The sequence below is a fragment of the Sebastes fasciatus genome, chromosome 14 (assembly GCF_043250625.1).
Source record: "Sebastes fasciatus isolate fSebFas1 chromosome 14, fSebFas1.pri, whole genome shotgun sequence".
Lineage (NCBI taxonomy): Eukaryota > Metazoa > Chordata > Actinopteri > Perciformes > Sebastidae > Sebastes > Sebastes fasciatus.
This window is the reverse complement of record NC_133808.1, coordinates 5,986,153-5,998,869: the sequence shown is the minus strand read 5'-3', so window position 1 is coordinate 5,998,869 and position 12,717 is coordinate 5,986,153. Positions and strand designations below refer to the sequence as shown.

The following is a 12,717-nucleotide window of genomic DNA, read 5'->3' as shown; positions in this document are numbered from 1 at the left end:
TTTATGTCCTCTGTTTACTGATGGATATTGTTACCTTGCACTGTTACCTTAACTTTATAATGTGTTCATACTGTAAATGTAGTGATTCCTTCATATGGCCCTTTAGAGTTTTTCAGATTTTAATCTGTAACATGTTTATTTTTTTATGGTTTTCATCACTTATTCTTATACTAAATGTCCTGACTGCAACATTACAGTAATGTTCATTTTTTAAATTTTCTATTTTTGATTTCTATAATATTTTGAAGACATTTAAATTTATTTCATCAAGCTTTGTGCATCATTGTCAATATTGATATAAAAACATTTTCTCTACACCCTGAAAGATGTAGACAGTAACCACAGATGTCAGTCTTCATCAACAAAACAATATAAAATGTGTTTTTTATGACAGATGTTGTAATTCTAATGTCTAATGACTTTACACCATATTAATATTATTTATTTATTTACTAATCATTTATATCATTTTTTCATCTATGGTAAAGTAATGTGTATATGAAACAGTTCCATTTGAAATAATGTCATATTATAATTGAATTAGCTCATTTTATGTATCTCAACATTGAGACCACAGTTGTGGGACATGAAGAAAAAGTGGTGTTTGGACCCATGAAATGCTCTATAAATTGATTTTATTATTTTTTTTATGTCAACATGGGGAATAAAACTATATATTTTTGAACAAAATTAAAAATAAAATGTTTTTACTTTGTCTTAAGATGTTCTATTGCATATTTCTTTTAGCTAAGTCTATCTTAAGATGTTCTAAAGAATGTTTGTTTCAGCTCAGTTTATTTTAAGTTGTTCTAATGATTATTTGAGGACACTAGATTTTAAAAATGATCCACCCTAAAAACCCAGCCCTTCTCCAGTGAAAGCAGCTGGCAGTGCTAGCTCCAAAAGTCCTTACATCTAAACAGTTACAAACATCTTTACAGGCCGATATGGAAAGACATAGATAAGAAACAGATTTGTAGTTTTTAGGGCTGTCAAAGTTAACACGATGATAAGTGTACACTTATATGGTCCTTCTCCATAACTCAAGCAAGTAACTCAATATTTATCATACATTACTTTTTTTAGTTTCAATTCCTACCTTGGTAATGAAGTGATATTTTGTTCAATGGTTGTCCACATTTAAGGTAAAATAATCCTTTATTATAGTATGTTAATGTAAAGTGTTACAGCAGCAGGACGTGCGGTATATATTTCTCTTTCACACACCGTGTGCCTTTTGTAGTCCATCTTCAGACCAGAGGTCCACAGACAGCATGCTAACGATCAGGTAAATAATTCCCAGATAGTTACTATTTGCTGATAAAGCTGTTGTTAGAAAGATGAGTTGCTCACTTCCAACAGTCTGTAAAAACCTAAATGTGCCTTGTCATCAAAGTGAATGAATATCATAAAGCACATCACAATAATATCTGCTTAGAATTTTAAAAAGGAAAGAGAAGAGACAATCAGATTTGGATAATGATGCAGGTAAAGTAGTTATTAAACACAATCCACCAGGTCAATTTCTAGAAGAGGCCTAGTTATTATTGAAGATTCATTTAATTATTATTCAGATTATACACAGGCTAAATGCACAGCAGAATAACATTACATTGCATCTGGCCCGTGATATAAAGATGCTAAAAAAATGACTATAGTTTTAAAAAAGGGAATTATATAAACATACTGTAAACAACAGGGAGTATATTGAACACAATAAATATAATGAGAGAGCCGAGCCGAGCGAGTGAGAGAGAGCCGAGCCGAGCGAGTGAGAGAGCCGAGCCGAGCTCTGAGAGAGAGCCGAGCCGAGCTCTGAGAGAGAGACAGAGCCCGGCTTCGCCCGCGAGCGAGAGCCGAGTCTCGCGGTCAGAGCCGGGCTCCGCGAGCCGTCTCGCGGTCAGAGCCGGGCTCCGCGAGCGAGAGCCCGGCTCCGCGAGCGAGAGCCGAGTCTCGCGGTCAGAGCCGGGCTCCGCGAGCCGTCTCGCGGTCAGAGCCGGGCTCCGCGAGCCGTCTCGCGGTCAGAGCCGGGCTCCGCGAGCCTTCTCGCGGTCAGAGCCGGGCTCCGCGAGCCGTCTCGCGGTCAGAGCCGGGCTCCGCGAGCGAGAGCCCGGCTCCGCGAGCGAGAGCCGAGTCTCGCGGTCAGAGCCGGGCTCCGCGAGCCGTCTCGCGGTCAGAGCCGGGCTCCGCGAGCCGTCTCGCGGTCAGAGCCGGGCTCCGCGAGCCTTCTCGCGGTCAGAGCCGGGCTCCGCGAGCCGTCTCGCGGTCAGAGCCGGGCTCCGCGAGCGAGAGCCCGGCTCCGCCCGCGAGAGCCCGGCTCCGCCCGCGAGAGCCCGGCTCTGCCCGCGAGACGGCTCGCGGAGCCCGGCTCCGCCCGCGAGAGCCGTGCTCCGCCCGCGAGAGCCGAGTCTCGCGGTCGGAGCCCGGCTCTCCGCGAGTACCACCTATATATCACAGGTGGTACTGCTCCCCATTAAGTTTTTCAGATGCAAAGTGGCATTCGATGAAGTAACCAAGTAAGACGTTCATATGCAGGAGATATGCGTTAAGAAGCTAAGAACTTGTGCAGAGGAGCAAACTAACACACAAGGTAAGCACATGACATTTGTATTATAGCTGGTAGATAACCAGTGTTCTAGTAGGTTAAATAAGTTTAGTTAGTCAGCAGAATTTAGATTCCTGCTGTAAATACATAATCCTAATTGATTAGTCTTGGAGGGGATGTGAGAGTGCTTGAAGTGGAAAAAAATAAGTGGCAGTATTCTCTTATTCACATTGTGTTGTGTGTATCGGCAGGTATCTGCAATCTCTTGCAACTTATTCCTATTTATTGATTATTTCTTTAAGCATGTTAAACTGTTTCAGTCATAATCAGTTGTGATTTTATTGTTATATTATTATACTTGGACTATGCATCTTCTATAGTATAATATTCCAATAATATTCGATCTGGAACATTACAGGGTTGAGGTGATTTGTTTGTATATAGTGTTAATAAACTGGGAAAAAAGAGTTCGGAAACTTGTGTTTGGTCGAAGGAGGGATGAATCTGTTAAAGTGACGTGCTGCAGCAGCTTTCACTGTTGCTTGTTGCTCAGCAGTCTCGTAGTTTGGTCCTGGAGTACGACAGAAGAGACACGAGGTAATGTGGAAATACAGATAGTTGATATATTATATTAATCATGTTTTCTTTGTGAAGAAATATGGTTTAAATGATTTGGACTGTTTTATATTTTGTGGCTGACTAGGAAGAGAATAGAGACGTGAAGTGAAATAAATAGAGTCCTGCACTACGAAGCGAGTTCAACATATCCAGAGTATCTTCTCTTCTCTTATCTCGTTATCTGGCTTCACTAACCTTAACAACCGAGATCACACTAAACCAAATTGTTCATCAACAGTGAGTATATAACAATCAGTAATCAGGTATTTAAACCCCAGAGTTTCCCGGGAAGGTTTCAGCGTGTTCACATGACGTGCGGGGTTTCTGACCAATCACAGACACGGAAACGTCTCCCGTCAGCAGAGCGGCACATTTAACAAAGAGTCACCTAGATTGGACAAATACGAAGAAGTTAAACACTTAATCCAGACTAGAAGTAACACAGTTGAAACTGCGAAATGCAGGAAGAACAGCTGGAAAAAGAAAAAACTCCAGATGTGTGAATGCATAAATTAACAGACATTGATTTAACGGAACACTCAAAAGTCAGATATACTGTCTAGATATTAATAGCCTCTAGTAATGTAATAGATGAATAGATTGCACCTCGTTTTATCCTGTGACTAAAAACGAAGTGTGAAACGGACTCAAGAGCAAATCAAAAAATAAACAAGTAAATATAAAAACATAATTCAAAGCGGTCAACACCCACAGCATAAATCCAGCTGTCCTTCCTGCATTTGTCAGTTTAAACTGTGTTGCTTTTAGTCTGGATTATGACTGTAACTTCTTCATATGTGTGTAATATTATCATACATTCTGCGCACTGAGCTCTGATTGGTCAGTAGGAGGTGCTGAGTTATAGTGACAGTCTGAGTCACTGTACATCTCAAAGCAGAACTTCTTTTTCCTCAGTTGTAAAATTGTAATCTACGAAACTGGCGCCATCTTGTGTCAGAAGTACATTAGTGTACCTGTGTTGGTGTCAGTCTCCTGGTCAGTCATGTGTAATCAGTAGCACAGAGGAAGAAGTACATCAGGGGTCTCCAACCTTGTTTCCTCAGAGAGCTACTTTGACAAAATGAAAGTGTCTGAGAGCTCCTCATATTTTATATTATTAGTAACATTTATTCACATTACTCAGCTCCACCCAAACCAGCTGAATAAGCTTCTTTTGTGTGAACATTTAGAAAGTGTTGATGTCAAACACTCACATTTTGACATCAACATCTTAAATTCAGCAGCATGTGCATGTTTTTTTTCTGTTTACATTTCTTTACATTTTCAACGTGTCAAGCTCACACTCATAAATCCACATCAGATTAAAGTCATAGAAAACAAAACTATGTTGTAACTTGTTTTCTGTCTGTCCACATATCACTGTATCACATCACTTCCCTTCACATTCCCTTCATCATCTGTAGTTCACATGCATGTATTACATGCATTCAGTCCCTTTAACAGTTAGTGAGATGACTGGCACTGCATGGAGTCAACAAGAGAGGTGTCTGCTGGAGTGGATCCACTTAGGTTCACTCTTATGGACTCATTTAAATGTTCATCTGTCAGTCTGGTTCTGAACTTAGATTTCATGGCATTCAAGACAGCCAGCTGGGCCGTATCGCTTTCTTTGAACCTTTAGCGAGCGACTCAGAAACGAGTCGTGAGCTACTGGTCGCTCATGAGCGACGTGTTGGAGACCCCCGCTGTAGATTGTCTCTGTTCTACCTGTAACAACTGAACTTCTATCTGATGTGTTTCTGTCTCCTCTCACAGGATGAAGATGATCTGCAGCATCCTGCTGCTCCTCAGTCTGACCTCCTGTGTCTCTGGTTAGTTTACCTTCACTTTGTTATCCACAAACACTAAATACACATTCAGACAAACATCTCTAGATGGAGTTTGACATGTTAAAGTTGTGAGTTTGTCTGCTGCTCACTTTCCCTCTCTGTCTCCTCTACAGGATCATTTGTAGTGAATGTGACACAGACCTCCTATCAGGCAGAGGAGAACCACAACATCACACTGGAGTGGACGTTCACAACCAGAACCCACAGTTCCCCCAACTCACTTGATATCTGCTGTGTACTGTTAGCTGAGCCCAGACCCATCCTGTTTAATCTCTATAAAGGTGTTGAAGACCAAGGGTCTCAGGATAAACAGTTTGCAGGACGAGTCCGGTGTGACAAAGACGTCCTCAGAGACGAACGAATCAGACTTCACATGTCCAGACTCAGGATTAATGACTCTGGTCGGTACACGTGTGAAGTGCACACAGGTTATGATGAAAGCTACAAGATATGTCAACTCAATGTCACAGGTGAGTTGATTCAGTAGAACTCAGTAAGTAAAACCAGACTAAGAGTCTACAGCCCCGCTAGTGCTAAACACATCTTAGTTTAGCATGTTATCATGCTGCAGTCACGACTGGCACAGAGCCTGGAGGGCAAAACACTGTTCCAACATGGTGGCTAACACTGGGAACTCCATAGAGAGGTGAAGTCCCTCCTCTTCTAGTGGACCACCATGGGACCTTATTTCTGAAAAAAATATGAACGCTAGTCAACGGAGAGAGAGAAATATTGTTTTGATCCTGTTTGAATCGTACCATGAATCACACACATGATGTTTGTCAATTTAAAACATAATGTTTGAAGTCCAGAAAGTCTCAGTTTGTCGTCGTATCATTTTAGTTTAGTGTGAAACTTCAGACAATGAGCCACATTTTATTTTCTGTCCTTTACAGCAGCTGCTGATGAGCCCAAACCTCTGAGACCAACAATGAGACCACAACCAGAGAGACCAACAATGAGACCACAACCAGAGAGTCGTGGAAGGACCGGCCTCTATGTTGGACTGACAGCAGCTCTGGTTCTCTGTGCTGGACTCTGCTTTGTCTTCTGTCTTTCTTTTACTAAATCTACTGATAATAGAGGAAACATCGATACAGCCGTACAGACGTTGAGTTTCTTAGAGAAACAACCCATCACGACTAACCAAGCGACAACCTACGGAGCTAAGATAAGGTCGTGTCTAGAAGGTAACCCCCAAGCTGCGAAAATGTGCGAAATCTCTTGCGAGTCTCGCTGCACGACGACCTATCCTAACCTCAACCCTTCAAGGTCAATCCCTAACCTTAACTCATCATCACTGTGTGAAGAGTTCAACATTAAGATTTAGCTGTGAGTTGGTTCAGTTTTCCCTCCAGCTGTTATCAATCAAGTGTTTTATGTCCTCTGTTTACTGAGGGATATTGTTACCTTGCACTGTTACCTTAACTTTATAATGTGTTCATACTGTAAATGTAGTGATTCCTTCATATGGCCCTTTAGAGTTTTTAAGATTTTAATCTGTAACATGTTTATTTTTTTATGGTTTTCATCACTTATTCTTATACTAAATGTCCTGACTGCAACATTACAGTAATGTTCATTTTTTAAATTTTCTATTTTTAATTTCTATAATATTTTGAAGACATTTAAATTAATTTCATCAAGCTTTGTGCATCATTGTAAATATTGATATAAAAACATTTTCTCTACACCCTGAAAGATGTAGACAGTAACCACAGATGTCAGTCTTCATCAACAAAACAATATAAAATGTGTTTTTTTATGACAGATATTGTAATTCTAATGTCTAATGACTTTACCATAGATGAAAAAATGATATAAATGATTAGTAAACAAATAAATAATGTTAATATGGTGTAAAGTAATGTGTATATGAAACAGTTCCATTTGAAATAATGTCATATTATAATTGAATTAGCTCATTTTATGTATCTCAACATTGAGACCACAGTTGTGGGACATGAAGAAAAAGTGGTGTTTGGACCCATAAAATGCTCCATAAATTTAATTTATTATTTTTTTATGTCAAGATGGGGAATAAAACTGTATATATTTTTGAACAAAAATAAAAATAAAATGTTTTTAGTTTGTCTTAAGATGTTCTGTTGCATATTTCTTTGAGCTAAGTCTATCTTAAGATGTTCTAAAGAATGTTTGTTTCAGCTCAGTTTATTTGAAGTTGTTCTAATGATTATTTGAGGACACTAGATTTTAAAAATGATCCACCCTAAAAACCCAGCCCTTCTCCAGTGAAAGCAGCTGGCAGCGCTAGCTCCAAAAGTCCTTACATCTAAACAGTTACAAACATCTTTACAGGCCGATATGGAAAGACATAGATAAGAGATGTATTTGTAGTTTTTAGGGCTGTCAAAGTTAACACGATGATAAGTGTACACTTATATGGTCCTTCTCCATAACTCAAGCAAGTAACTCAATATTTATCATACATTACTTTTTTTAGTTTCAATTCCTACCTTGGTAATGAAATGATATTTTGTTCAATGGTTGTCCACATTTAAGGTAAAATAATCCTTTATTATATGTTGATGTAAAGTGTTACAGCAGCAGGACGTGCGGTATATATTTCTCTTTCACACACCATGTGCCTTTTGTAGTCCATCTTCAGACCAGAGGTCCACAGACAGCATGCTAACGATCAGGTAAATAATTCCCAGATAGTTACTATTTGCTGATAAAGCTGTTGTTAGAAAGATGAGTTGCTCACTTCCAACAGTCTGTAAAAACCTAAATGTGCCTTGTCATCAAAGTGAATGAATATCATAGAGCACATCACAATAATATCTGTTTAGAATTTTAAAAAGGAAAGAGAAGAGACAATCAGATTTGGATAATGATGCAGGTAAAGTAGTTATTAAACACAATCCACCAGGTCAATTTCTAGAAGAGGCCTAGTTATTATTGAAGATTAATTTAATTATTATTCAGATTATACACAGGCTAAATGCACAGCAGAATAACATTACATTGCATCTGGCCCGTGATATAAAGATGCTAAAAAACTGACTAAAGTTTTAAAAAAGGGAATTATATAAACATACTGTAAACAACAGGGAGTATATTGAACACAATAAATAGAATTGCACATTAAGGAGTGTGATGACTTTATTTTATGGACCAGGACCTCCATTTCCTCTCTGTGTGAGGACAGTGAACCTGACCAGCAGCACCAGAACCATGAAGCGATGAAGGATCACCTTAATGCTCTGGCCATGCTCTCCATGGAGAAGAAACTGGTCAGAGACATTCCTGACTTTAAGAAGAAGGTCATTGAGAGGTTTGCCACTCAGAAGGAGAGAAGAGCCAAAGTCTTCTACAAATAGGCTGTCAAAAACATGCAGGCTTTCTCACCACATTGACTTTTCTTGTTCATAGTTGTCCTCAGTCTCATTTGCTTAAATTGGTCATGGAGGCATCACAATTTAATTGAGACCGGTAAGACCATCATAAACGTTTCAATTACATGTTACATTAGTATTGTATTACATGTTTATTATTGTATTATAGTACATGCAGTGGTGGAAGTACTCAGATCTTGTACTGCAGTAAAAGTAGCAATACTACCATGTAGAAATACTCTGTAACAAGTAAGGGTTCAAAATCCTTATTAAGTAAAAGTGCAAAAATATTAGCATATGAATATACTCAAAGTACCAAACATAAAAGTGCACATTATACAGAATAATGTATATTATTGGATTATACTTATTGATGCATTAATGTGTTCATCACTTAATGTTACAGCTGGTTATGGTGGAGCTCATTTTAATGACTTTATATACTGCTGGGTAGTTTAATCTATAATAATACATCATCATTTATTATTATATACTGCTGGGTAGTTTAATCTATAATAATATATCATTTATTATTATATACTGCTGGGTAGTTTAACCTATAATAATACATCATTTATTATTATATACTGCTGGGTAGTTTAATCTATAATAATACATCATTTATTATTATATACTGCTGGGTAGTTTAATCTATAATAATACATCATCATTTATTCCTTGATTATATTTTGTAATAATAATCTGAATCTGTAAAGTAACTAAAGTTATTAAATCAATGTAGTGGAGTAAAAAGTACAATATTTCCCTCTGAGATGTAGTGGAGTATCAGAACATGGAAATACTCAAGTAAAGTACAAGTACCTCAAAATTATACTTAAGTACAGTACTTGAGTAAATGTACTTAGTTACTTTCCACCACTGAGTACATGTTATACTGTTGTGTTTTTCTAAGCATTCTTTACTGCTCCTGTTGGAATAAAATAATTGTTTATTATTTAACTGCAAAGTAGTAATGTGTTTTTGATACCTTCACTCTTTTGCATTAAATCCTACCTGGATGTTTGCTGAAACTGACTGGATGTGGCACAGCTCCACCTAGAAGAATTTGAACCAGCCGCCAACTGGCCAGCCTGTGAGGTGACTTCTAACGGAGTCAGAGGAGGGAGTCAGAGGAGGGAGTTAGAGGAGGGAGGGATGGACCTGTTAGAGGGAGGTTCAGCAGAGAGGGGCAGCAAGAGGAGCAGCAGAGAGGAGCAGCAGCAGCAGTAATGAACTAATAAAAATACATGCATGCATATGCATTATGCATTTTTTTTTTACCATTCTTAACATTTTTTAACCCATGAACTCAACATTTTAACACAATGAAAAATATGTATTAAACCATTCTTTTTTTTAACAAACCCTATTTATTTGTTTATTTATCACAGACAACTATTTATGTATGCATCATTTTAACTGGGCTACATAATAATCAACATTCATCACAAAAAGCCCCAAAAAATAATCTATAAACAAAAACTAAACAAACTAAAAAATGAAATGTAAGATGAGGATATGGGAATAAAAAGTCAGGAAGAGTGAGAAACAGGCCATGAAGGGCCTTAAAGTAATCAATAAGATCTAAAAAAATGTATTCTAAATCATAATTGTGAGCCAGTTGAAATACTGAACTTTCACAAACTGCAGGCCACCTCTGTGTCCACACGGGGGTAGTCTCCCGCTGTCACAGCACTGAATCTACATTCCAGTGTCCTTTTACACATGAGCAGAGGGTGGTGATATTGCTGCTGGTAGATGCCTCTATTTTGACAGCAGCATTTTAAAAGTGCACATTTGTAATGCCTCAAGAGAGAGAGTGTCTTTATCTTTTCCAGAAGACTCCTCAGAGCTCTGAGGGAGGAAGTAGCATCAGATCTCCTGTCAGGACTGTTTTACACTCAGCCATCAGTCAGCAGAAACACCAAAGTCTGCTGATTGAACATTGCAATATGTTTTGTTCATTCAAACATAACCTCAATTTTGGTGACAACTGCATTGCAAAAAGCTTTCTGAGGCAGGTGAAAGGGGAAGGAAATATCTTGAACTTTTAATGTTTTACTTTCCTGTTAAATTTTCAGTTTTACAAGTTAGTAGGCAGAATATTTTTGGCATCATTGGGCAAAAATTCCATAATAACCTTTCAGCATATTGTAATCCAAGTGTTCTGAGAGATAACTAGACTTCTGCTCCTCCTCATGTCTCTGTTTTCAGGCTTTAGAAAATCTAGCCTGTGACGGGAGACTTCGACCAATCACAGGTCATTTCAGAGAGACAGCGTTCCTATTGGCTGTGCTCCGGTCATGTGACCAGAATTTAGCATTCTTTCACCAGATTTCACAATGGCGTCACAAACTCTCTAATTTTACAGCTAAACCGTGCACTACAAGATGATTCTGAAAACATTTGAGGAGAGACATGGTCATTAACGTAACATAATATTGATTCATATTTGATCAGCGCGGCCTAGTTGACCGTTTGGTCGGAGTTCACGAGTGATTGACAGCCGGCTCTCAGACAGCAGAACTCAGATCAGCTCTTACTGCTTGTTTTCCTCCTGTCTGTGAAATCTTGCAGATGCCGTTAGGAGCACCTGAGGACACAGAGGAACATGATTTTTTTCAGGTTACCTGTTTCATGTACTACTATCACGATATAGCGACTGTTTTATAAAAATAACTTTTCTTAATCATATTTGCTCTAATCTCGCCTACTTCAGCTTTAAGTGTGTGCTTATTGACAAAAATTCTTTAAAACACATATTAATTAGCAAAGCAGGAATTGTGCATGGTCTGCCCTATTATGACCATTATTTATTTAGAAAGAAAGAAAGAAAGAAAGAAGGCTGGATGTAGCCTACATGTCAGTCTAGTGGAAATACTTATTTAGTCCATAATGGATAAGAAGTCAGTGATGTGGTGCTCATGGAAAACATCATTTTTAAGAGGACCCAGATACTGTACAGCCTGAGAGCAGCCTGGCATCGTAGTGAGTGTAGGACATCCACACCATGCAGAGTTAACAACTGATATTTACAGAATTCACAAACTGTTAGATGTCTGTACAGCACACACTTGAAAAAACATACTGAGGGGATTAGACAGAGAAGTAAGTGATCATTTCAATGTACACTGTAAGTATTCACAGTAACAGGATGTATTAACCATTGCTGTGTGTTTCTCTCCCAGCAGACCAGTGATCCAAGAAAAATAAAAGGTCAAAGCATGGTGGTGTCCTCTCCCTGTTGTTTCATGAATATACAGAACACTATATAGTTACTGGTCCAGTGAACTTCATCAGCCATTTCTAATCAATAATATATTCATCAAACCTCTAACAACAAAATGAACAGCAGTCTTCATAAACACAATATAACGTAATAATGATTATCACATGAATGATTATAAAAATAAAAATTAATGATGATCACAATGTTTAAATAGCAGTACTGAACTGAATGGTGGTATGTATTCAGTTAAGTACTTGTTTTTATTAAAATATGGTATTTTAATCAGGCTAATAAAAATAAGGCAAAATACATCCATAAGATAGACTAACTGTAAAAACACACTGGTTTCTGATTGAAGTGACTGCTGACTGAACAGATGAGACACCAGGATAAATTAAGACCATAGTCTGGAGCAGGCTAACTGCACAGATTAGATCTCCATAATAACTAATGTGCCACTGCTTGACATAAAACCGGGTCAAATCTAATCTCAAGGCTGCTTTACCAGGTGAGCTACCTGGAGGAGGAAATATGATCTGCTTCAGATCAAAAGTGCAGTAACAAAGACATCGGGGAGGTGGTTTTACAGCTGCAATAAACCCTGCTCACTAAACAACCCATGACAAAATCGTCAATAAAATGTGTGATAAAATGTTATCAGACCAATTATACTCGGTCTCCAGTAGTTCTTCAACCTCCATGTTGTATGTTTCTGTAGTCAGAGTAGGGGATTAGAGAGAAAAACTATTTCACCAACTAGATTTCTCCTCGATGGTAAATACAGTTTCTGGTCAGCTTTTATGTATTACGCAGGAACAAGACTGACTAGAGGAGCGACACTAAAGGACGAGGAAACCACTAAGACACTACGAGGACACTACGAGGACACCACTAGGACACTACGAGGACACCACGAAGCGTTTTCATATTCAAAATAGTTAGAAAAACTAGACAGAGAGTAGTCGGCCCTAGATAACATTCACATGACTAGTGAGTTAAAATAAGAAATACTTCCAAAGTAAAGTCGGGGAAAGAAGAAAAAGACGGAGAGACAACTGTAGGACCTATAAAAGTGAGCGATTATGGGCAAAATGCTAATCGCGATTATTTTGATCA

At 38.4% G+C, this 12,717-nt stretch overlaps 1 protein-coding gene across 1 annotated transcript; it reads left to right on the top strand.

Moving 5' to 3' along the window:
* Positions 1–1,725: 1,725 nt before the first annotated feature.
* LOC141781925 (uncharacterized) lies at positions 1,726–6,871 on the top strand. The gene is made up of 5 exons (XM_074657908.1): positions 1,726–2,460; positions 3,102–3,142; positions 4,940–4,995; positions 5,127–5,483; positions 5,910–6,871. Exons 1-5 carry the CDS (start codon positions 1,726–1,728, stop codon positions 6,341–6,343), a joined length of 1,623 nt encoding a protein of 540 aa, XP_074514009.1. The 3' UTR covers positions 6,344–6,871.
* The last annotated feature ends 5,846 nt before the right edge of the window (positions 6,872–12,717 follow it).

Bases quoted from the DNA above. Each gene is read 5' to 3' on its own strand.
- LOC141781925 (XM_074657908.1), top strand. From the start codon at position 1,726: ATGAGAGAGCCGAGCCGAGCGAGTGAGAGAGAGCCGAGCCGAGCGAGT. The intron at 2,461-3,101 runs GTACTGCTCCCC...GTTGCTCAGCAG, and splicing joins CCACCTATATATCACAGGTG to TCTCGTAGTTTGGTCCTGGA. The intron at 3,143-4,939 runs GTAATGTGGAAA...CTCCTCTCACAG, and splicing joins TACGACAGAAGAGACACGAG to GATGAAGATGATCTGCAGCA.